This window comes from Engystomops pustulosus, chromosome 5, assembly GCF_040894005.1.
Source record: "Engystomops pustulosus chromosome 5, aEngPut4.maternal, whole genome shotgun sequence".
Taxonomy (NCBI): Eukaryota; Metazoa; Chordata; class Amphibia; order Anura; family Leptodactylidae; genus Engystomops; species Engystomops pustulosus.
In genome coordinates this window covers 53,073,955-53,098,315 of record NC_092415.1, presented here as the reverse complement: position 1 = coordinate 53,098,315, position 24,361 = coordinate 53,073,955, and the positions used below count along the sequence as shown (strand labels likewise).

The following is a 24,361-nucleotide window of genomic DNA, read 5'->3' as shown; positions in this document are numbered from 1 at the left end:
AATTGTGAGTATCCTAAAAGCGTCATTTACTGATACAGGGATGATGTTTATGTCTACATTAGCAATTACAGGCAACTTACAGACGACCCCTAGTTACAGACAGACCTCTGTGTGCCCATTGTGACCTCTGGTGAAGCTCCCTGGATGCTTTACTATAGTCCCAGGCTGCAATGATCAGCTGTGAGGTGTCTGTAATGACACTTTATTGATAAATCTTCTTCCCATGACAGCAGAAAATGTTTAAAATCAAAAAAAATTTTGCCTAGAGTTACAGTAATAAAATATACCAGTTCTGACTTGGAAGGACAAAGCTAGAGTCCTGTCTGGCCAACCTTCCCCTGGGGTGATGGCAAGGGTGCCCATATAGAGGGCTCTGATCCGTGTCATAGGTTCACCACCACTGCCCTACACCATAAAATACCTACATAGGAATAAAAAGATGAACACATGGCACTATCAAAGTATGTGTACATTCTCTATCTACCTCTCTCTCTACCTCTCTATCTATCTACAGGCAGTCCCCGGGTTACATACAAGATAGGGACTGTAGGTTTGTTCTTAAGTTGAATTTGTATGTAAGTCGAAACTGTATATTTTATCATTGTAGTTCCCGACAATTTTTTTTTTTTGCCCCAGTGACAATTGGAGTTTCAAATTTTTTTGCTGTAATAGGACCAAGAATTATCAATAAAGCTTCATTACAGACAATTTTAAGCTGATTATTGCAATCTGGGACTATTTTAAAGCATCCAGAGAGCTTCACCAGAGGTCACAGTGGGCAGAGGAGTCCGTCTGTAACTATGGGTTGTCTGTAAGTCGGGTGTCCTTAAGTAGGGGAGTAGGGGACCGCCTGTATCTATCTATCTATCTCTATATCTTTCTCTCTCTCTCTCTCTCTCTCTCTCTCTCTCTCTCTCTCTCTCTCTCTCTCTCTCTCTCTCTCTCTCTCTCTCTCTCTCTCTCTCTCTCTCTCTCTCTCTCTCTCTCTCTCTCTCTCTCTCTCTCATATATGCATCAGAACAGCTGAGAAGCGGATATTTGCCTGATTACATAGCTGTTAACATTGTGTTTACCTTTATGTTAACACATTAACATACAGTTTAAAACTCATGTTAACATTGCGTCCATGTGTTATGTAAACACAATGTTAACAGCTATGCAATTAGGAAAATCTCCTCTTCTCAGCTGTTCTTATGCATCTGAAAACACATGCTTTGCTGCCATGAGTAAACGCACCCTGAAACTTCTCCTGAAGAGCACCTCTCCCTTCCTAATAGACTTATTTTGTATTCAGTTTAAAAAAAATGTAAAATTTACATTATACTCTATGTAAGCTGCTCCCTATGAGCCTTACACCACCTACTTGTGCAAAGAGATATGCTTGAAGAGGTTGCACTATATACACTGTGCTATGTGTGCAGGATCTGATACCATTCATTATATCTCATGGGCAGCCTGAGCTCTGTCCTTTATTTGTGCACTCAAACTTTCATACATACACATTTCTACTATATGCAAACACAAACAGCACTACTACATACCATTCCTGGTATGTAATTGGATGAGCTGAAGCATGTGATTAGTCACATGCTTATAACATCACTGCAGGTCCTAGATCAGGAGTGTCCATGTGCTAGTAACCCTTCCCAACAACACCCACCCACCCTCCTCTTCTCTGTCTAGCTACGGATTCACATGGAAACCAACCAAGGCAGTCGGAGAGAGAAGGTAACTGCTAGCTTCTAACCTACCAGCTGATAAACGGCCACATATAGCTAATGAGTGTAAATTACAGAATTGATTATTTTGGCTTGGTGCAGAGCTAGGCAATAGTTTTTATACTTTTTAGTTGTACTTTAAATTCTGGCCATATGAATATACAGACTGGTAAATCTGCTCTTCTGATAAATCCTAAACGGTGCTATGAGGTCCCTATTGACACCCTGATGACTGCCCCACAAGCTTGCTCCCCCTAATACACCCTCGAAGTCAGTATCCTTGATGCGTTTTATCCTTACTGGGACAACTCACTGGGCAGAAGGATATGGTGTAGGCCCGAAAATTTAAAAGTAACAAGAGGTAAGAAGTGGTAGCATCATCAGTGGCAGGAATAGCAGGAATCCCCTTTTATTAAAGGTAGTCATTAGATGATATTCACTCCAAAGCAGCGCGGTTGAAAACTCTCCCCAAAAAAACAAAAATAAATCAGTCTTCAAGACATAAATCGGCTTTGTGTACAAGGGGTATTGAGGATTTTTTTTTCATTATTTCATGTGTTTTCTCTTCTCATGTCTTAACTCCCTAAACCCAAATTACTTTGATTTCGTACAAAATCTTCAAACCTTATCGGTCTTTTGTAGTAAGCAAATAATAATAATAACAATTACGCGCTGAAGGCGAGAACAGACAATAAAACCGCTGCTTTACGGACTTTACAGAGAAGTGCTGTTATCAAGCTTAAAGATGTTTTGATTGTCTGGGTTGTAGAAACCATAAAAAGCTCTACAGTAAGAATTGTTATTCCTCCTTCAGTAGTCGACAGCACATACAGATAGCTGCAGCTCTTATAGTTGAATCAGAAGGGCTGACCGCAGTTTTTGTACCCAAGATACCTACTTCATGTGATACTCGTGTTGTAGGAGTCTTGGAGGCAGGTGTCCTGACCTTTACAAGGGTCTCTGGACTGTAATAAAAAATGGTAAACTTCCTTTATTTCCTTCAGTAGAGATTGCCCTGTCTAGCAAAGTCTGCTAATTTATGGAGTCCAGTTCTGCTTTTGGAACTACAAAACTTCGGATTGGTAGGAGGGACTATGCTATGCCCTCTGTGGTGTCTGTGGTCACATGACTGCAGTTACTCCTAGGCCCGCCTCCCTGACTCAAATATTGTAAGAATAAGTAAGTAGAAATATACATGTAAATATATACTTGACTAAAAGACAAGTTAGACTAAATATTTTCCTACAAAACATAATCAACCAGCTTACCTCCTCTTGCTGCAGTTAGGACACTGTTCACACTGTGATGAGCTTCACTCGGTCTGTTACATTCTACATGTTGATGTGTACAATATAGACTGGGTTCACATCACATTTTTTGCCATACGTTGTAAGAACTTGTACCACTTGTACCAGTGTATTTGCAGGATTTCTGATAACCCCATACACACATTGTGGATAAATCGCCTTATCACTGTGGATTTTACATCTGTAGAAAATACGTGACGTGTCATTTATTCCTGTGGATGTGGGTGTACAACCTTTAGTAATGTAAAAATCAATGCATTTTATGCATCAGAACCCAGATGGGGTAAATCCCACAGCCATCCCACTGTTTTGTACTGATACCCAAAATAAGTTATTGAGTATATACTACACTAAGTATCGGTATCGAATTCCAAATTCTGGTGTTAGTACAACTCTACAATCTATTTAGCTCCTCCTACTCCATAACATGCTACATGCTTTTCTTTGATTCGGTTAAAGTGGGAGGGCTGCTTGAACTTTTGAACTTTAATTTTTTGTTCATATATTCAAAACAAAAGCAGCACAAACAAAAATTTGCGCAGCACAAACCAGCACAAACATAGCAGAACTGTTCGGCACCAGTTTTGTTTGATTTGGGCAATGTGGGGGGGCTGGTTGACCTCTGATGACCTCTGGAAACTTTCATTAAAATCTTAAAAACGATTGCTGCACAAACCAGCACAAACGTTTGACACCAATTTTGTTTGATTTGAACAAGGTGGGGGGGCCAACTTCACTCAGGTTTTCCTGCTCTATAACATGCTGACAAGTTGCTATGTACAATCTGCAAAGCATCCCCTGTTCTGTAAAGACTGTGGATTGGATGCCATGTACAAAGTGCTCAGCTCCTGTTCTATAACACTCTTGTTGCAGTTTGGTCATTATGTACGTTTTGGTCACCTTTCCTTTTAAACAAAAGATTTGTAACATATTTTGCTGGGCTCAGTTTCATCTGAAGTCTCCGGCTCTGGTGACCACGTCTTTTTATTGACACTCTTTTAGATTAAAAAAAACGGAGCACTAAAATGTTGTCTATGATAGCATATTCTGTTGCTAGTGTAAACCTCTAAAATAATGAAAAATCTATCCCCATGTATATACCAGCATGATTCCAGGTGCTATGGAACTGAAGATAAGGAAGGCTGAAGTGACTATATCCCCCTGCAGCCACTAAACTTGACTCATTTCTGGTAGAATATGACTCGCTGCTCATTTTCACATGAATTTTGAGGAGATTCTTTTTATAGGTAAACGGGCCAGATTCCACATAAGAGGGAATTCTAGAAAGGACATTTCATACATTACCAAGGGGGTAGTGGTTTGACAGTGTAAAATCTGGTGATTCCCTTTAAAGCTGTCCAGATCACCAGTTTTAGGGTGCATGCACACGACCCCTCCCCTTTCCATAGAGATACACGGGGAAAGATGGGACATGTATGGTGTGGTACAGCACCGTATCGCTCTGTGCGGCCATTGCTGTCTATAGGGGACGTACGTATGTATGGCCGCAAGCTTGCGGCCGTACATTCGCCCCCCACCCCATGTGACGCTCACATGCATGGGCCCTAATAGTAACGCTTAGCAGTCCTATCAGAAACAGTGAATATAACAGTGAATATCAGGACCCATTTTGTTTCTCTTTAGACCACTTTCAATTATTTATTTTATTGCTGAATTTTATTTTATTGCTGAAAACTGGGAATGTGTGGTTTATTTTAAAAGAAATATTTTGTTCTATTTTTATCCCTTTCAGGCTTTAGAAAAACATCCCAATTCACCGATGACTGCAAAACAAATTTTGGAAGTCATCCAGAAAGAAGGCTTAAAAGAAACCAGGTAGGTAGCGCTTCTTTCTACTTTCTTACTAACAAGGTTATGCATATAGTGCCCCGCTGCAACGAGCAGAATGTTATCAGGACAGGAAAGTTGGGCGACTGCCACGGACATGAGGGTGCTGCGCCGTTCTAAGCGATGTGCAGCGCATCAGAAAGAAGCTTGTACCAGCGCACATGTTGTCTGTTCTTGTCAGCTCATGTTACACACTCACGGGAAATTAGCATATTGTGTTATTAATGGTGGATGGACAGCGAGCAAGACTAACTAATAACACCCGAGGAGTCCACACTACAAGGATCTCCATCTCGAGGTCTTCAGGACGAAGAATTAGGAAGCTGCAACAAATGGGGTATTTTTTTCAGATTTTGATAGCTTTTTTTATTTAAATATTAGAAGAACTTTTTTTTAAATACTATAATACCGAAAATACTGTTACTGGTTAGTTCTAGGAGCCTTGACCTGTCACTTTAAAAAATATCCCTGTGAAAAGGTTGTTTGACTCCTAATGTCGTGGTGGCGACCCACAGCCTGAGAACCACCGGGTAATAGGATGCAAAAAGCTGCAGTTGTGGACGTGGTAAAGTTCCCCGCTAGATGATGCACATTATGGGGGATATTTATCAGGACCTCTGCACACCGCCAGTGGCGCAGAGGCCCTAAAATAATAGCAAATGCTAGCCTATTGCTAGCTTTTGCGATTATTTTTCTCAATCCGCCACCTTCACGCCAGTGGGACGCGAAGGGGGGGCGCGAAGGGGGGGCGCGGCCGGCTGCCGGCGACTTTTCATACGTGAAAAGTCGCCGGTTGCGGTTTTTTCTATGCCAGGCCCTGTCTGGCGTAGGAAAAACGCTGCGCAACTGGCAGCCCGATACATCAAGAGGCAGAAGCCTCTTCATGTATCGGGCTGCGAATTTGCAGCGGCGGGGCTATCATACGCTGGCGCACGATAAATATCCCCCTAAGTCTTTACAGTGTTATTACAATTTTGAGAATCCAGAGAATCTTTTAGTTTTACATTATAGAAACTTGTATGAAACATTTGCCATTTTCTGGACAAACCTGCTGCACCTTGTCCCAAAAGACTTCCCTAAACTAATTTCTTCAGAGATGTGTAAAGAGTTTACAAATCCTTTAATCGGCTGTGGAGATCCACTGGGGATAATGTAAATGTCAGTTAAATTAGTAGCGTATGGGTAATGATGGATAATCTGCTTTATACTCCTGCTGTGCGGGGACTTCCTTTCTGTAGCTATAAATTTTCATACATCTTGTGATCCGCTGTGATCTGCGGTGGCAAGAATACACCAGGACCTGCGCCATTTTCATGAACTAGTTTCGCTATCAGGAGAATGTTACACTCCGCATGTCATTGTTGGTAATACACCTTCTATATACACGGTGAATACAGAAAACGGTATTATTCCTAGATGTGGTCTTATTATGTGCTGAGCTCTCCAAAGTTATTACAGGAGATAGAAAGCCAATTATTAATACCCAGAGGGGTAAGAAAACACATCTCCGCTTCATACAGAAAACTCACATAGTAATTGTATTCATTCTTTGATTCTTAGAACATTTGAGGGAAACCCTTTGTAATAGTGATTTGCCAATAACGGCCTTATTCCACAATGCACCATCCAGCTTATAACTGCAGGCCTGGGGTACAAGGCCATGTTCACACTGTATTCTGGTAAGCTCCTGAAACTTAGGAGCTGCAAATCCTATACAGTGTGGTTTCCATTTTATTCTCTTTAATGTGAATTCTCTGTATATACGGTTGTAGAATTAATAAAGAGCATGTACTCTATCTGTAAGGTGTCATGGGGGCGGAGGAGAGTCATTTGAGAGTTACCATTTAATCAGTTTATAAGTAAAATATTAACTTTATCTTTCCTCTTTTGTTTTCTTCTTTTCTGTTTAATGCACCCGTTGGATGAATTGCCTTGCGTCTTTCCAGAAAGTAAGTGTTCTTTATATTTCCTTTATGTTTGCTGGATGGTAGAAAGTCGGCACATGCTGGATGCTTCATAAAGTAAAGGGAACCTGTCACTGCTGAATTTGTGACAAATGCAGTGACAGGTTCCCTTTATATTGTAGTTTTTATGTTCTTTTGCACATTTAGCGTGTTTCTCATAATGATATATAGATCTTTCTGAACTGTCAGCCTTGTCATGTATTCAGAAAAACTTCAGCGGATTCATTGTTATATAACATGGCCATAGACGTAAACTGTGTCCGGGGAGGTGTCTGCTGAATAACTGCTATTGCAATCATTTATATCATGAGAGTGGTCCTGTAAGAGGTTAATGACACTCATTGATGGGACCACAACCTTTACCACTCAGCACAGAAAGTCCATAGATCTACATGTTTGCTAAATTTCTTACAAAATTCCTTTTAGATAGATTTTGTGGCGTCCTTTTAACACATTTGAGTGTATGTTCTTTTTAGCCCTTCAGGACTCCGCCTATTTTTAACTACTTTTTTGTCTGTAGCTCACAGAACCATAAGCTTCTTATCTTTAATATGACACCAGCACCATGTTTCTAGGGTCGACAGAACGATATGTATTGAGTGACTTTTCCCTTCAGCCACTTGTCTCATGTGAAAATGGGGCAAGAGTCACATTTGCCTGACTTTGGGGGAGATTTTTTTTTATATAGCTAAATGGCTGAAATTTCACATAAAACAGGGGATTCTAGAAAGGACATTTTATACCTGACCTGAGGGGGCTAGAAGTTTAGTGTGGTAAAACCTGGTGACAGGTTCCCTTTTAAATCAGTAATATTAATAAAAAAAAATGTCAGATGCCTTTTAGTGATCTCTCCTGATGACTGATTCCTATCCATAATTTACATCTGTGTCCTTCAATGGTGTTCCTTTGATCTACATAAAGTTCTTAACTTCAGATTTTTTTTCTCACATTATGCATAAGCAGAAAGCTGAAAATAATGACACTGATCTGTGAGAATGGTGGGACCTGCAGTGACACTGGATTGGCACTTACTGTTCTAGATCCAAAATGTATTTCCTGCAGCTCCAACTTTTTGCCTCTTCTAATACATCCCAGAAAAATGCTTCTTTCTTCACTCATTGTTCCCCCTTTATTCTTTCAATTCTGAAAATCACTGCTGAACCCGTGTTGGTCTTCCCGGGCAGACTGTAGGACAAAAAAGATCAAAGAAGTCTAAAAAGAAGGGAGTGAGTAAAAGTTGAGTGAGATAGAAGCAGAGACATATGTATAATAATAATAATAATCTAATTCTATAGCATAAGATATTACAGAGCAATAACATGGTCATATGAAACAATAGTGAGGATCCTGCTCACTCCCACTTTATTACTATCGGTATTCATTTTCAGTGTCGTTAACGATACTTATGACTGAGTTAGACAATGCTGGCAGGTAGAATCTCCTAATTCTTTCCCATTCCCACTGTGTGGCAGACATCATAGCAGCTATACTTCACTTCTCCATATAACAAGAATAATAATGTTCAAGACTTAACTTTTTCAGCGAATAAACTGAAAGAACAACCCTAAATAAACCCGGGTCCTTTTCTCCAAGTACGAGCCCCTGCACACGGAGCTGCTCAGTTCAGGTAAATGCACCCGTGTGCTGGTCAGATCCCACGGACCAAGCAGAGTGCGGTGGACGAGAGTCCTTAGAGAAATATAATGCAAGGAGTCCCTGCCTACTGACCGAATAGCAGCGCTGACACTGTAACAGTAACTAAGAATTACATCTGTTTATCCGCATACACATATACAAATGGAGAGGTTTTAGATTTGACATGTAAAATCCTATGTCACTGAATTATCCATTGAATCAAACTGAGCGGCGCTGCAAAGCCCTGCAGAAAAAAGACCTGCCCTATTTTTCAAGGTGCGGCTGCGACTTTTGCGACTAATGCAGCAGTTCTTTCAGCAGTCTTAGGGGGACCCTATACCTGGTATTAGTGCAGGAGATGTTATAGTTTTATGCCTCTGTAGTCAGATAATGGCATTATGCGCCCTGCGGACCATGCCAGGGTTGTACCGATACCAGAATTTTGAATGTGATAGGATACCCAAAAAAGTATTTCAATAATCAATACCGATGGGATACTTTTTTTCTTTTCTTGAAAGTATTATCTGAATGTTTATGGTGCAGTCACATGGGGCATTTACATAGCATTTAGAAATGCAAACATCGGGGGGGGGGGGGGGCTCAGTTTGTATTTGCATTTCCATTGAAACACATGCAATCTGTAACGGTCACCAGTGATTTGCCAGGAGAAGCTTTAGAGCTTTATGACAGTGTAATATATATGTGTTATAAAGGTAAATAATATAAAATAGTCTAATTTAGAGCTCATTTAGACGGCTGTCTCCATCACCATCTCCATAATAATAATCATCATCACCATCTCCATAATAATAATCATCACCATCTCCATAATAATAATAACCATAATAATCATCCTCCATAATAATAACCATAATAATCATCCTCCATAATAATAATCATCCTCCATAATAATAATCATCATCCATAATAATAATAATCATCATCCATAATAATAATATTAATAATCATCTACATCTCTATAATAATAATAATAATCATCTACATCTCTATAATAATAATAATAATCATCATCCTCCCCATAATAATAATAATCATCATCCTCCCCATAATAATAATAATAATAATAATAATCATCATCATCTCAATAATAACAATCTTATTAATAATGAGATTATAAAGATCCCTCTCTATATAGCAGTGCATGGAGACTGTGTTACAGTGAAGCTCTTGGTTCCATGAATTCTCCCATAGACAACCACATATCCCATAGCTTAGTGAATAGAGGCTCTGTCCTGTATTTCTATGGCAAGTGGAGTTTGGAGGTTGTGGGTTCAAATCTTGGGCTGGTCAAAAAACTATTTAATTGAATTAAATAGAGACCTTGTGTCTGGGGAAGCCCTGGGAGATGTGGACACCATATATGGACAGATTGCTTGACAGGATACAAGGAGTCAGTAGAGTCTGTGGAAACCTGGTATTGAATCGTTCTGGCTTTGAAAGTATTGTATAAGTGCAGAGATTTCGATGCATCGTGCAACCTTAGACCACGCACATCCCCAGGTGTGAGTTTACAATGTATATAGTATTATGCACTGCTTTATGGTCAGCACCAACGCGAGTGATACAGGAGAAGAAACACATATGTGAGTTATTTCTGATGTCATCATCAATTCTCCTCCTGGATTTCCAAATAGTTTTACATGTTGTTGGGGATTGTAAAACAACAGAATTATGATTAGGAAATAAGTAAAAAGAAATACCGTATATACTCGAGTATAAGCCGACCCGAGTGTAAGCCGAGGTACCTAGTTTTACCACCAAAAACTGGAAAAACCTATTGACTGGAGTATAAGCCGAGGGTGGGAAATGCATTGGTCACAGCCTCGCAGCCTCCCAGTATATAGCCTGCCAGCCCCTTTCTGTAGATAGCTTGCCAGCCCCCTGTTGCCGGTAAAAAAAATAATAAACGTACTACTCTCCATTCCGACGGCCCGGACAGCTCCTCTTCATCTTTATGCCGCAGGTCCTCGACAGCTCCGTGGCCGCGCCTCTTCTGTCTTCATGGCGGCTCGGGGCCCGCTCGGCGCACTCTGTGACGTCAACAGCGGATGACATCACAGTTGAGTGCTGTCGCGGCCTCGGGCCGGCATGAAGACAGAAGAGGCGCTGCCACGGAGCTGTCGAGGACCTGCGGCATAAAGATGAAGAGGAGCTGTCCGGGCCGTCGGAATGGTGAGTAGTAAGTTTATTATTTTGTATACCCGAGTATAAGCCGAGTGTTGAATTTTTAGCACAAAAGTTGTGCTAAAAAACTCGGCTTATACTCGAGTATATACGGTACTGATCAGCTGTTATTATTTTTTTATGAACCATATGGAATTTGTGTTCAGAATGATTGCTGTATGTTTAGTATCTGATCTCCCAATCACCAATGCAGCAAAATATATGAATTCTATCTGATCTCATTTCTTTTTGGCAGTATCCGGATATATAAGGCAGTTCTCTGTCATAACATCTGACAGTACAGAAACACAGGGGCACATTCACTAAGAACAGTGCAGTGTGTACTATGTGCAGTTTGCCTGTGTATAGTGCAGAGGGCTCCAGATTCAGGATTTCTGGCGCGCGTTCTGCATGAATGTGGCGCTCCCTGCTCTTCTCCGGTGCACATTTTAACCCGTTAACGCTGCAGCCCTTTTTCGTTTTCGCGTTTTCATTTTTCACTCCCCACCTTCAAAAATCTAGAACACTTTTTATTTTTCCATGTACAGAGCTGTGTTATGGCTTAGTTTCTGCGTAACAAATTACACTTCAAAATGGTGGTATCCAATATTCCATGCCATGTACTGGGAAGCGGGAAAAAAATTCTGATTGCAGTGAAATTGGTAAAAAACATGCATTTGTGCCGTATTCTTGTGGGCTTGGATTTTACGGATTTCACTGTATGCCCCAAATGACATGTCTACATTATTCTTTGGGTTGTTACGATTACAGGGATACCAAATTTGTGTAGGTTTTATAATGTTTTCATACGTTTACAAAAATTAAAACCTCCTGTACAAATTTTTTAGGATTTTGGTGTACGGAGCTGTGGGTGGTGACGTATTTTGCGGCTTTTGATGACGTTTACAATGTTATCATTTTTAGGACTGTAAGATCTTTTGATCAATTTTTGTAGATTTTTTTTTTCTAAATGGCAAAAAAGTGCAGTTTTTGTCTTTGGGCACAATTTTCCGTTACGGGGTTAAAAGCAGTGAAAAAACGTTAGTATATTTTGATAGAGCGGGCATTTTTCTGACGTGTCGATACCTAATGTGTTTATGATTTTTACTGTTTATTTATATTTATGTCAGTGCTAGGGAAAGGGGGGCGATTTTGAGTTTTTAGGTTTTTTATTATAATTTTTTTTTTTTTAATTTTTACTATTTTTCAGACTCCCTAGGGTACTTTAACCCTAGGTTGTCTGTACAATCCTATCATATACTGCCATACTACAGTATATGGGGATTTTACTCCTCATTCATTACAATGTGCTGATAGCACATTGTAATGAATAGGTTAACCCAAAGCAGCCTCGGAAGACCCGAGGCTGCCATGGCCATCTTTTTTAAGCCACCGGGGGCGATCAGCGGGAAAACACCCGCGATCAGCCCGTGAGCCCTCTCCATGCACCCGGCATGTGACGTAAAACTTATGTCACATGTCGGTATGGAGTTAACATAGGGCGTGTCGGACCTTGCATAATAAATCTGGCACACTGTCCAACCGACCACAGGAATGTCCCCTTCAGTGTACAAATTTGTGTCGCATGAAGAATAGTGCAGTGGACCCTTCTTAGATACCTGTGCACTACAAAAAACGTGCAAAGTCCGACAGAAAACTGGTGCACAGAGCTTAGTAAATGTGCCCCATTGTTTACTATATTTAGGTTATATATGTTAAGAGTTCTATCATTGTGTGAAATTAATTCTCATCAACTTCTTCTCCCACAAATATTTTATTAAGTAGTTTAATGATTCTGTAATTGTATTCTTTTATATAATAACATATTCTACTTACTCTTTGCTAAGCTATACAATATTATTTATTGCATCGGTTACCCATATTTAGTAGATTAGTTCCCCTAAAAATCTTAATTCAATAAGGCAAAAAGTATCATCTGGAAGAGAACAAATATGTTTTTTCATTGAACTGTGAATTTTAATGAGGATTTAGGCTCCTATATAACACCAGCAGTTATCCAGGACATGGTGTCCGGGATGTTGCTTTGCTTTGTGAACAACATTCAGCAGCCATAGGGACCACATGGACCATCTAAAGGTGACCTACTGACTGCCATAAAAATAGGAAACATTGGTTTATTATTTTACCATTTTTGCTATTATTATTATACTATTTTACTATGTATTTACTATTATTATAATTAGTATATTATTTTATGTACAGACAATATAAGGAAAAAAATGACCTAAATGAACATGTAATTTCCTTTTAAGATATCACTTCCCGCATTACTGTATTCTCATAATGAGTAGGGTAATGCAGAGGCATGTGGATATGTGCACTAGATGTATTACATTTTTGATAATGTAATCTGCTCTACATAATAAATATGCCAAACTAAAGAAGAAACCGCAAGGTTTATAGGTTTACTTTATCCCCGGGGAGCAAACAGAACAGGAACATGAAAGTGGAAGCGCCTAATTGTAACAAATAACAAAGCAATTGTTCAAGATAATCCTGCCTGATGCTTAATCCTAATATGTGTGTGATCTGTGGCGTCTATTCATCACAACACTGGCAGAATACATAACTTGTAATGAAATCTTACACAATAAGACATTTACCTGTGTGACTGTCAGGGAGAATGAGGTTCTACATCAAGAACGTCTGCGGGCGCCGCTGCTGTAGGTTGTTCCACAAACCTTTACAGAATGATATAATGAATATCGGTGGCGCTAGTGCCAGGGATATTTTTTCTTAATAACTCATTGTGAATATTCATTTGGCATCCACCTCTGCTCAGCCTTCTTACCTAATATACTAAGAGGATCTTTCACCTCCAGCTACTTCCATCCTTTAATCTACCATCACAATCCATTATGATAAACCAGGGACACTTACCCTTCGATCCAGCCACCGTGACTGTGGTGTCTTCTTCTGTTTGTTATCCATGAAATCCTTCCTTATAAAATCAACTTTTAAGATTGTGCTAATGAGCCAGAAGGGCTGTGGGGTGCATTACCAGAGTTCCTCTGAGCTCTGGCTCCACAGGCTGTTACACTGTCTCCCCCTTTCCAATGCTTCCTCAGCACATCATCCCTTTCTCGGCCTGTTGTAATTTCGCACATTAGGAGGGGAAAGTGCTCTTGCATACTGTAACATCCTGTGAAGCTACAGCATAAAGGGCCTCTGGTGGGCGTTACTGTTTCATTAGCACAATGTTTTAAGTTGATTTTAGCGAATGGAGTCAAGAGATAACAAATATATGATTACCACAGCCACGGTGCCTGGATCTATGAGTAAGTGTCCCTGGTTTATCAGACTTGATTTTGATGATAGATTTCCTTTAACCTTTGGCCACAGCAGACCTTTTCAGTTTTTGCTTTTTTGTTTTCTTTCTCCCCTCCCTCCCACACCTAGAATGTTTTTAGCCCCTTGGCAACCTGGCTTTTTTGGTTTTGTCTTTCCAATTTTTACTCCCTACAAAAAAAAGAATCCATGACTTTTTTCATTCTGTGTACAGATCTGTATAAGGGCTTTTAGTATTTAATATTCCACGTTTTGTACTGGAAAGCTGGCCAAAAAAATTCCATATGTGGTGAATTTTGGGGGGTTTCTTATTTACGGCTTACATTGTGCACTCTAAATGCCACTTTTCCATTATTCTTTTGGTCAGTACTGTCAAAGAAATGCCAAATTAATGTAGGTTTTATAATGTTTTAATACATTTTTTTTAAAAATTGTTGAAAAAAAATATTTCTTTCCCTTTATTCTGATGCCAATAACTTTTCTGTACTGAAAATTTATGGCCATTTCATAAATTTTTATTAAAATTTTTATGTGTTGCGAAATGGCAAATGGCAAAGTGACCAGGGATAATCGATTTTCTATTTTGATAGATCAGGACTGTTGGAATGCAGGGGAACCTAACGTGTATGATAATGTTCCTTTATTTTTATTTGTGTTCCTGGGGTGATTTTGAACTTTTTGTTATTTTTTGTTTTACTATTATTTTGGTGAAATGGCAAAAAAAGTGGTGAGTTGGACATTTTAAGCATGTTTTTCTGTTACGGTGTTCACTGGGAATAACTTTTTTTGTTTCATAAATACTAACATTTGTTATGTTTATTTTCGTTCTAGAGAAAGGGGTTGTTTTTTTTTTGTTGGTTTTTTTTTTTCAACTTTTAAAACTTTTTTTTACTCTATTCCTCGTGTTTGATCCAAAATGACATTCAAGTGGCGCATCACGTTTCTGGGCAACAGTCGCGAGTGTTATCTGCATAATGTAGCTAACGCCCGCTATTTTTGTAGCGCGCTTGTTCCTAAAAGACTTGTTACATTACATGTCGTTAAGGTGTTTATAACATCCAAGAAATTTGCATTAGGCTGATGAGTTAAATTAAATGTGAATGTCCGGTGAATTTCTTCCTGACCCCTAATATGGCGGGCAGAAAAACTCCCTGGATCAAGAGAAAAATGAAACTACTTATAAAATGTTTTATTCTCATACAATGTGATATTATCGCCAGGTCTCCTGCGGCAGATAGCTCCAGTGTCTCACTGCTCTTACATGAAAGAATCCCCGTCTATGTTGATGGTAGAATCGCCTCTCCTCTAGGTGTAGAGGATGCCCCCTTGTCCTGGTCACAGGCCTAGGTATCTTTGATCTAGATCTTTGGAGGGATCCTTGTACTGCCCATTAACTGTAATGAGGTCTCCCCTCAGCCATCTTTTTCTAAACTGAATAACCCCAAATTTTTGTAATCTGTCATTGTATTCTAGTCCCCCCATTCCCCAAATAGTCTTGGTTGCTCTCCTCTGCACCCGGTTCCAGTTCTACTATATCCTTTTTGTACACTGGTGCCCAAAACTGTACACAATATTCCATGTGTGGTCTGACCAGTTTAACTTTTACCATCTCTCTATCCCATTTCTTGCTGCGCAATAATGTAATTTAATGGAGGCCATTGGAGGCTATGAGGGACGGATACCACTGTATGGCATCCATCCCTGGACTCTGAGCATACACTGAGGGAGGTCCCAAGTGATGTAACAGTCAATACAAGAACACTCCTGCTACTACTTTCAGGTGGAACAGGACAACGTGTCCTATGTGCATTTTTAACCCCCTACTTTACAATTTTAGTCAGTTTTATTGCTGTGTTATGACCCAAGTAATGGTCAGTATATATCTCTAAGCAGATACATTATGATCCATCTAGTTTTGTGAGATGCTGTGAGCTGACAATGTGGTTAGATTATCAGGGAACAAAGTTAATCTACTTCTGTACATTGTACTAGTTTCTGACACATAGAAAAAGAGATGAGACGGATCAGAGATGATGAGATGCATATTACACATGACATTCTCATTAACATGCTATAACTGCTATGATATACACTATTATCTCTGCTATGTGCCTCCCTCTCCTGGATAAAGACCTTATCTGCCTGTAGCTCGCAGCTTTACTCTTCTCACGTTGCTTGCTGGAAGGAAGTGTGTGTGTGTTTTTGTCTTGGAATGCTGGAGGCAGAGAGGAGCTCCATGTAGCATCAGACAGGAGAAGAATCTGTCCTCCCGACCCCAAGTTAGAAGTTACTGGGTCGTGTCTAGGGGCAACTGAAATTGTGTACACCAGGACTGATAGAGACAGGTTGCACTTATATCTGTTAAATTCTGTATTTTTGGTAATAACAGTGATATTTTTTTATCTTGAGTATGTTTAAGAATCTTGTCTTAGTGGGGATAGCCCTTTAATGATAATACAGGTATATAACAGACTGTATTCCATAGTACTTGCTGGAGTACATAGAACTTTAGGGCTTTTATTTCCACTTTTGATTTATAGTAATGGTATATTTTATTCATGGAGCTTACAGCTATTATCTTCCTCTCAGTATAATTGGTGTTCCTGCATTTCCATCACATGAGCCCCTTCCTCATCCGTAAACTGTAGTCAGCAAAGCAACTTCATTTTGACTCCCACCTCCACGAGCCTAGAGACATAAGCACTTGATTCTTTTGGGGCCTTTTCTCTGTGTGTCTTTGTTGCCTTTCATCCTCCGGTCACAGCTGCTATTGAACGTGCAGTTTTCTCTCTCTCATCTGACCATTCATGTGCATCGGACGCCTTCTGCAACACTTTCTAAACCGCGGCCATCCTATGTTATTACCAAACAGTTTTATAAGATACTTAGACTTTTTCATTCCCCCTCCGTTCTGTATGGTTCTTATTTTTGTGGAGGACCATAATGATTTTGCACAGCTTTCCCCTGAAGCTTTTGGAGCAGATGCATTTGATTAGGATTGTTGGACCCTTTATTGTAATGTAGATGCTTCCAGGCTCAGAAGAATTTCTCTAAAGGGAAGCATGAGCAGAAAAAGGAAGAGAAAAAAGCCAACGGGAGAGGAGGCATTGTTACATGTAGTCAGGCTCACGTGTTTTTACTCTCATTCTTATGCATTTTTTTTTTACTGTTATCTCACATTGTAGTGGTACTTCTCCGTTGGCTTGTCTAAATGCCATGCTTCATACTAACACTCGCGTGGGCGATGGGACCTTCTTCAAAATCCCAGGGAAATCAGGACTTTATGCTCTTAAAGTAAGTAGTTTTTATCTTCTCTATTCATTGGATTCAATTAAAATGTAACTGTACGTAAGATTGGTCTTTCCTGCTTTATTTTATTTATTTTTTTTTTTATCATGAAATCTTTTGCCAGTGTTTGTATAATGTATTGTGTTTGTATGATGCTTTTTCTCTGAGTAGGTTAGAACGAAGTATAACCGTTGTAGTGCTGCATATGTAATACACTGTACAGTATATAATCGTACAGTGACTTATCTCTCATCAAGGTATTACTACTTGGAAATACATGTGTACCTCACTTGTATACAAATTAAAAATTGTATACCTGGGATGGTACAGTCGCACCACAATTATTTGGATGCCAGAATTAGAACCTGCAGAATGAGAACTCTTTATAAAAAGTCATATTCTAATAATCAATTCGCTTTTGTTCCATCAGAAAGAAGAATCCACTTGCTCAGCTGATGGATCACTTGAAATAGGTTGCGAGTCAGAGTTGGATGGGACTGAAATGGCAGAGGGAAGCAGCAATGGAGAGGAAAACGAAGGTACGACCCAGTGATACTGTCTGATAGTCACATCCCTGCAGATTTACTCATTAGGGGACATTTATCAGAAGTGTCAGATGTAAAACTTTTCTAGTTGCCCATGGAAACCAATCGGGGCTCAGCTTTAATTTTATAAAATGCAGTGGGAAAATAAAGCTGAGCTGTGATTGGTTTCTCTGGGCAACAAGAACACCCCCCCCCCCCAATTGATTGTATATAGTTGCACTGTGCATTCTCCTATATAATGTATATATTGCGTGTGGGTGGGAATTGCTGTTTCTTGTTTGGGCCCAACTCCGACTTCCCCATTAAGTATTGATGGGATAGCCTATGAATAGACTCAGTAAAGATGTGTGCATATCCTTTGTAATGTTGATATGCTTAGATTATTCACATCCTCTCTACTTCTACTCTTTTCTGATTAAAGTGAAGCTATGTAAGTAACTGAGCATTCATGTGCTTAGTGTACCTTCTTAAATGGTTCTGCTTCAACTTTAAAGAGGACCTGTCACCCTACCTCTGCCGCAGGGAGAATAGAGAGCTCAGAGGGAGGGGGAAGTGCTGAAGCATCAGGTGGGAGAGTGATATATGCTCCTGCACAGTGTAAGAGCCTGTGAAGCCAGAAGACAAAAGAGGCTTTGGCAACGCCCCTGAGCACTTCTTGCGCATTAGCATAGTTTTAAAGGATGATTTTAGAAAGATGGAAGCCATAGATAACCAATATAAGAAGATTACCGCAGTCACAGTACCTGAATCTATGAATACTTGTTCCTGGTTCAACATGCTTGATTGCTTGATTTTGTTGATAAATTTCCTTTAATGAGAGTCTACTAGAAGTTTTGTCTATAATGGGCTGCAGATAGGGTTAGGTAGAAGTACTGGAGATCTGTATAACCATACCCTCGTGTTTGCTGTTAGTAGCAGCAGGAGTGTAAAAGATAGATTTATATTCAAGATTTGCGGCTCTACTTGGAGCATTGGTGTAGTCTCTTCACACTGCTGTGTTATTTGATCACCAGCTCCTTCTCCCTGCTGTAATATCTAACCAGAAGCCTCTTACAGCAGTCAGTCAGAGCAGAGGGAAGGGGCTGTGCAGCAGGTAGGTGAAGAGATCTCACACAGAAATGTGTCCCAGTGCATCATGTCAAGCCACAATCCTGGAATCTAAATACAGTTACCAAAGTCTTGCTTTTGCTTTCATTGCAACAAAAGGTATGATAACACAGCTCTGCATTGCTGTTACTGGACACTGTCTAAAGCTTTGTATGGTCTATAAAGAAATTATTGATCATAGTATTTGCCTTGACCCACCATGGAAGCTAAAGACCTCAGTCTTCCATCTCATCTGTGTGTAACATACAGCATGCATTACCCATTTATACCTGATAAATAGTTGTGTGTTTTATTCAAAAAAATCTAATCAGAAATAAATAGAACATAAAAATAAGCATCAGGGGGCAGTGGCTGCGTTATGTCATGCTGTATGAACTTGAGGTGATATATCATGTTAAAAGTGACCATCTTGTCTATGTGTCCCCAGTGTGCCTAAAGCAAGTGGCCGAAGAAGCGTCTTCCAACCGGGTGCAGAGCAAGCTAGTGTCTTCCTTCCAGCAGCACACCAAAAAGGCGCTGAAGCAGGTAGGAGCCGCTTATACTCCTGCTTGTGTAATGTCCCATTTCTGTTACATGACTGTTTCTACTAGGTCATCCTGAAATGTATGTTGGATGTGTCCAGCCATGTCCATTTGTCTCTCCATGGTTGCTCAGTAGGCTTTGTCTCTGGTATGACCCCCTCTCACAGCACTTACACTGAGGGAGAGCTTCTACTTCTGCTTCCCTTTTACTCCCTATGTAGTCTTCTCTCTAGATTATATTATTTGGTGCACACTTAGGCCTCATGCACACGGCCTTAGAATGGGGGTGCTTTTTTGTGCCTAACTCACAGCCCCAGTACTTTTCTATTGGGCTCAGTCACTGTACATGCACCACGTCAAGGCCGCACCCTAATAGATAGGGCAGGTCCTATTCTGCCACCTGGGCAGTCATTCCCTATTAGCACTGATTGTGTTGGTGAAATTGTAATGATGTATTCCCTTTAAACTGTTGAAAACCGAGGTCATATCAAAAGGATTTGTCCCATCAAAAGGGCATCCCTTATTCAGAGGATAAGGAATATGTTTCAGTTCACACAGCTCTCAATATAGCAGGGAGCTAGCTCTCCATTCATATCTATGGAACCCTCATCTATTTGGCTTATTTATAATTTTTTCTTTGCTATGTGATATCTCAGGTGAATACGTTTTAGTCTGTTCTTTCCCCTCGGCTTCATCAATGTAATCTTTTCCCAGATAATTTAAGTTTTTTTTACATTACATTTATGCCCTTTGCTTGTATTTTTGGACAGTGTGTTATAGGTGTTTGTTTTCTTATACGGTAGAGTTCTTTCTTTTTTTTATGACTGCTGCTATGTTTGTTAGCATGACCTATTGTTATCCTGGTTGCCTTACATTGTAACTAAAGTAAATGTACATGTGCCCCTGCCGTGCTGCTGCTATAAAGCTGTAGAATTTGCACAATTCCTCTTTTTCATTTTGAACTCAATGTATTGTATATACTGGGGTATAAACTGTGTTTTTTCAGCACAAAAATGTACTGAAAAACCCAAACTTCAGTTAAAAAAAAAAAAAAAAAAAAAAAGTCAATACCTTTACGATGCCCCCCGCAGGTCTTTTTTCTTTCTTCCGTCTGGCAGAGGGAGGTCTGTGCGAAGTTACAGCACACAGGCTCTGACTTCAGTTGCCGCTGACACACTTTGACTATATACTCAGACTATATACTGAGAGCTTGGGACAGGGGCTGGCTGTCTAGATACTTGGGCCAGGGGCTGGCTGTCTAGATACTTGGGCCGGGGGCTGGCTGTCTAGATACTTGGGCCGGGGGCTTGTCTGGCTAGATACTTGGGCCGGGGGCTTGTCTGGCTAGATACTTGGGCCAGGGGCTTGTCTGGCTAGATACTTGGGCCGGGGGCTTGTCTGGCTAGATACTTGGGCCGGGGGCTTGTCTGGCTAGATACTGGGGAGAAGGGGGCTGGCTGGCTAGATACTGGGGAGAAGGGGGCTGGCTGGCTAGATACTGGAGAAAGGCTGTGACCAATGCGTTTCCCACGCTCGGCTTATACTCGAGTCAGGTTTTCCTAGTTTTTTGTGTTAAAATTAGGAGCCTTTGCTTATATTTGGATCGGCTTATACTCAAGTATATACGGCAAGTTGCGAGAAATAGTGACTTTGTCATCTGAAATACTGAGCAGTGTAAAATATGACAAAGATATTTTTAAAAAAACAATCCTCTCAACATTACATAGTGTGAAAGCGTTATGTGCTTGTCATTGTTACTAGCTGTTGTCGCGCTGTCACGGTGAAAGGGAGTCTATTCCTTTTGGAGGACGTAGATTAACATTGAATATATTGTGTTTTAGGGCCTTTTTGGAAACAAAGTTTGTTATTCCATTGTTATTTGTATTCTCCTATGTGTTTATTTTTCTTGTATTTATAACACCATTGTATGTATTGTGGTTGAAATAATTTTTTTTTTAAATGGTGACCTTGATCATAAAGTGTATTTCTCAATGCAATGTGCACTTATGAGGCACACATTTTTGAACCCTTTCACTTCAGGGCCTTGTACTAAATACTAGGAGGCTCCACGAAGAGGCTTTATTTAATACCTTGACTGCCCTGTGCCAATGGGTTCTGCTCCTGATATTGATGAAATGTGCCCTTTAACCCCTTGCATCTCCATTCCAGTACTCCATAGCCAGATACATCAGCTAGCCAGGTTGGAGAGTAATCAGATCTATCCTGTAACTCCCCACCCCCCTACACAAAACTCTTGGATAATAGGGTGATTTTTCTTACTGACACCCTGCTTTTCTCCCCAAGGTTGCTACCAGGTTTTATTGGACTCAGGAAGTAATAGTTCCTTCCATCCATCTGTGCTAATCCCTCCACAGACAGGGACATAGGGTTTCACTGCTTAGATGTCTAATCGAAAATCTGCAGAGAACTTCCCGTGGAGAATATCGGACACCCTCTTTATCCTGTTTGGTGGAAAAAATAGGGGTAGCAGTTGGATCAAACTGGCCATGGCTTCCGCTTATTCTGCAGCAGATTCCCCTGTACCTGTGGGTCTTAATGCCCACTCCACTAAATCAGTACCAACTTCCTGGGCCGAATTTAGGAAAGTCTCCATGAATCTGATTTGTCGAGCAGCCACATTGTCCTCCCCCCATACCATTTTCGTCTTTGTCGTCTGGATGTTGCAGGTGCTCAGGAGCTTTATTTTGGAAATATTACTTTTATTGTTCATCCAAAATTTGTTTATATGACATTTGGATCATTTCCAGAGCACATCTAAACAAAGTACAAAATTGTGAATATAACTTGGCTCATTGTGGTTGTTGGGAAAACTTGGGCCACAGCAGCCGCCTTTTTATGTATTTTAGTGACTGTTATTTGTAACAAAAAACTATTCTGTTTAGACCATCTTCTTAAATTGGCTCCATCATCCGTAAGAAACTCCAGTCTGTATCGGCAGTCTACTTTGTAACTATTTCTAAGGATTTTACTTTCACCACCTCTACAAACATTTTTTGCATCCTTTAATCCCTTAACGATCGGCTGCATATGGCATAAAGCTGTAAAAACTAAGGCCGTAAGAAAATGACACAAATACATTTTATCACCAATTTCACAGCATTTGGAATTTTTGTCCCTGTACACGGCATGGAATATTAAATACCATCACTATGTAGTGCAATTTGTTGCGCAGAATACAAGCGCTCACACAGCTCCTTACATGGAAGAATAAAAACGTTATGAATGTTTTAAGGTGTGAGGGTAATATAAAAAATATAAATATAAAATATAAGACAAAAACGAAAAAGGGCCTGGTTTTTAAGGAGTTAATAGGTGTTACTACAATGTTTCCAAAAAGGACACCAAAATGTATCTATTTGCCCCTAGGAAATACTATGTGTCCCACAGAAAACAAGCCTGCAGCTTTGTACACTCAGACATTTAGACTTCCTTTTGGATTTGGAGGATTAGTTTGCTTCATTATTACACATCTAGAAAAGTTAAAGGTATTGTGTTGAAGCTCTCGTTTTAATGTTGCTCAGAAGCTTCAGAATAATATTATTATTTATCATCTCGAACAGATCAGTGCAGAGAAATTGTAACTGGGAGAAAATCTGTGTTTTTTTACTTAATATGACCTCTGACGCTCCGAATCGCACAAAACCCGATAATCCAACAATGCTGGAAACATAAGAGCAGGCTTGTGCTTATTACACACTGTCGTCTCATTGTCCCGTTGGATGGAGGTTTCATTTTCCCTTAGAGGCTTGTATTATACTTGTTATAGGTATTTTTACTACCTTAAGGTTTCTTTTGGCCTGTATTGACTTTGGAAATAGAATGTTCTATATCTTATAATGTTTTTGCAGCTAATGAAATGATAACTGATTATCTCTATTAAAGCGATGATCTGGGAAATTACTATTTACAACCTACATGCAGGAGGGGTCCTCCGTACTGTGATAAGTGTACTGTAGATAAGTGAAGGTCTGAATCTTGTCACTGATTTCAGCAGATTGCCACCAGGTATTGGCAGTAGCCAGGCCACGTGATGGGTGGAACCACGGCACTATGAAAAGAAAGAGGCGGGCACCGCAATCATAGAGTGGTCATGCACCAAAACATATTCAAATGACACAAGAAAAGAAAGAAATAGATGACCAAAAGAAAAAATAAAGAAATTAAAAAAATGTATGTATGTATGTTTGTGTGTGTGTGTGTGTATATGTATATATATATATATATATATATATATAATATATATATATATATATACACACAAAAATCTTTATTGATAATTACACAACACACACATAATAAAACCACTTAAAGCATACAATGTGCATCAAATCTGGGCAACTGAAAGTATAAGGCAGTGCCTCACAGAAGCTCCCCTATACCCTGCCGATACAAGTAAAGTCACAAATATGATTCCATGTACAAAACACCAACCACATAAAAAATTATATAGTCAAAAACCACCCCCAAAAACGGTAAACATACTGTACCAGTGATAAATTGAAAAAAAAAAAAAAAGAGGGGGATTGAAGCAAAGCTCCATAAACATTGTGGAGTCTAAATGGAAGGTTGTGCCAGGACATCTATTGTTGATGGATTTCTTATTTTATGTTCCGATTGGCGATTGAAGCCGTAACGCACGTCGAGGGCGGCATTTCTAATAAGGAAGCACACTTATAAGACTCTTCTATTTTACTGATGTCAGCACACCATTTCTCATGGGTTGGTCCACTTGGATCATGAAAAGCTTTGTGACATTATCCTTTATGGTAATTTAGATGTATACAGCATCGTCATTGAGTATAAACACTACATGGCTTCGGCTAATTGTTCATAACAGTCTGTGATATTTTGCTTGTATCATTATGGGATAACTCCTTCTGTGTCCTATCACCTATGGATTAAATTTTTATCATC

The 24,361-nt window shown here is 39.8% G+C and overlaps 1 protein-coding gene across 1 annotated transcript in view; it reads left to right on the top strand.

The window, feature by feature from the left end:
• Positions 1 to 24,361, top strand: part of ASXL3 (ASXL transcriptional regulator 3) — an 83,942-nt gene that overhangs the window by 12,757 nt on the left and 46,824 nt on the right. The window contains exons 2-6 of the mRNA XM_072151998.1: positions 4,779 to 4,861; positions 6,820 to 6,822; positions 17,151 to 17,259; positions 17,684 to 17,792; positions 19,333 to 19,430. Coding sequence (XP_072008099.1) covers positions 4,779 to 4,861; positions 6,820 to 6,822; positions 17,151 to 17,259; positions 17,684 to 17,792; positions 19,333 to 19,430 — 402 coding nt within the window. The remainder of the gene's footprint in view (positions 1 to 4,778; positions 4,862 to 6,819; positions 6,823 to 17,150; positions 17,260 to 17,683; positions 17,793 to 19,332; positions 19,431 to 24,361) is intronic.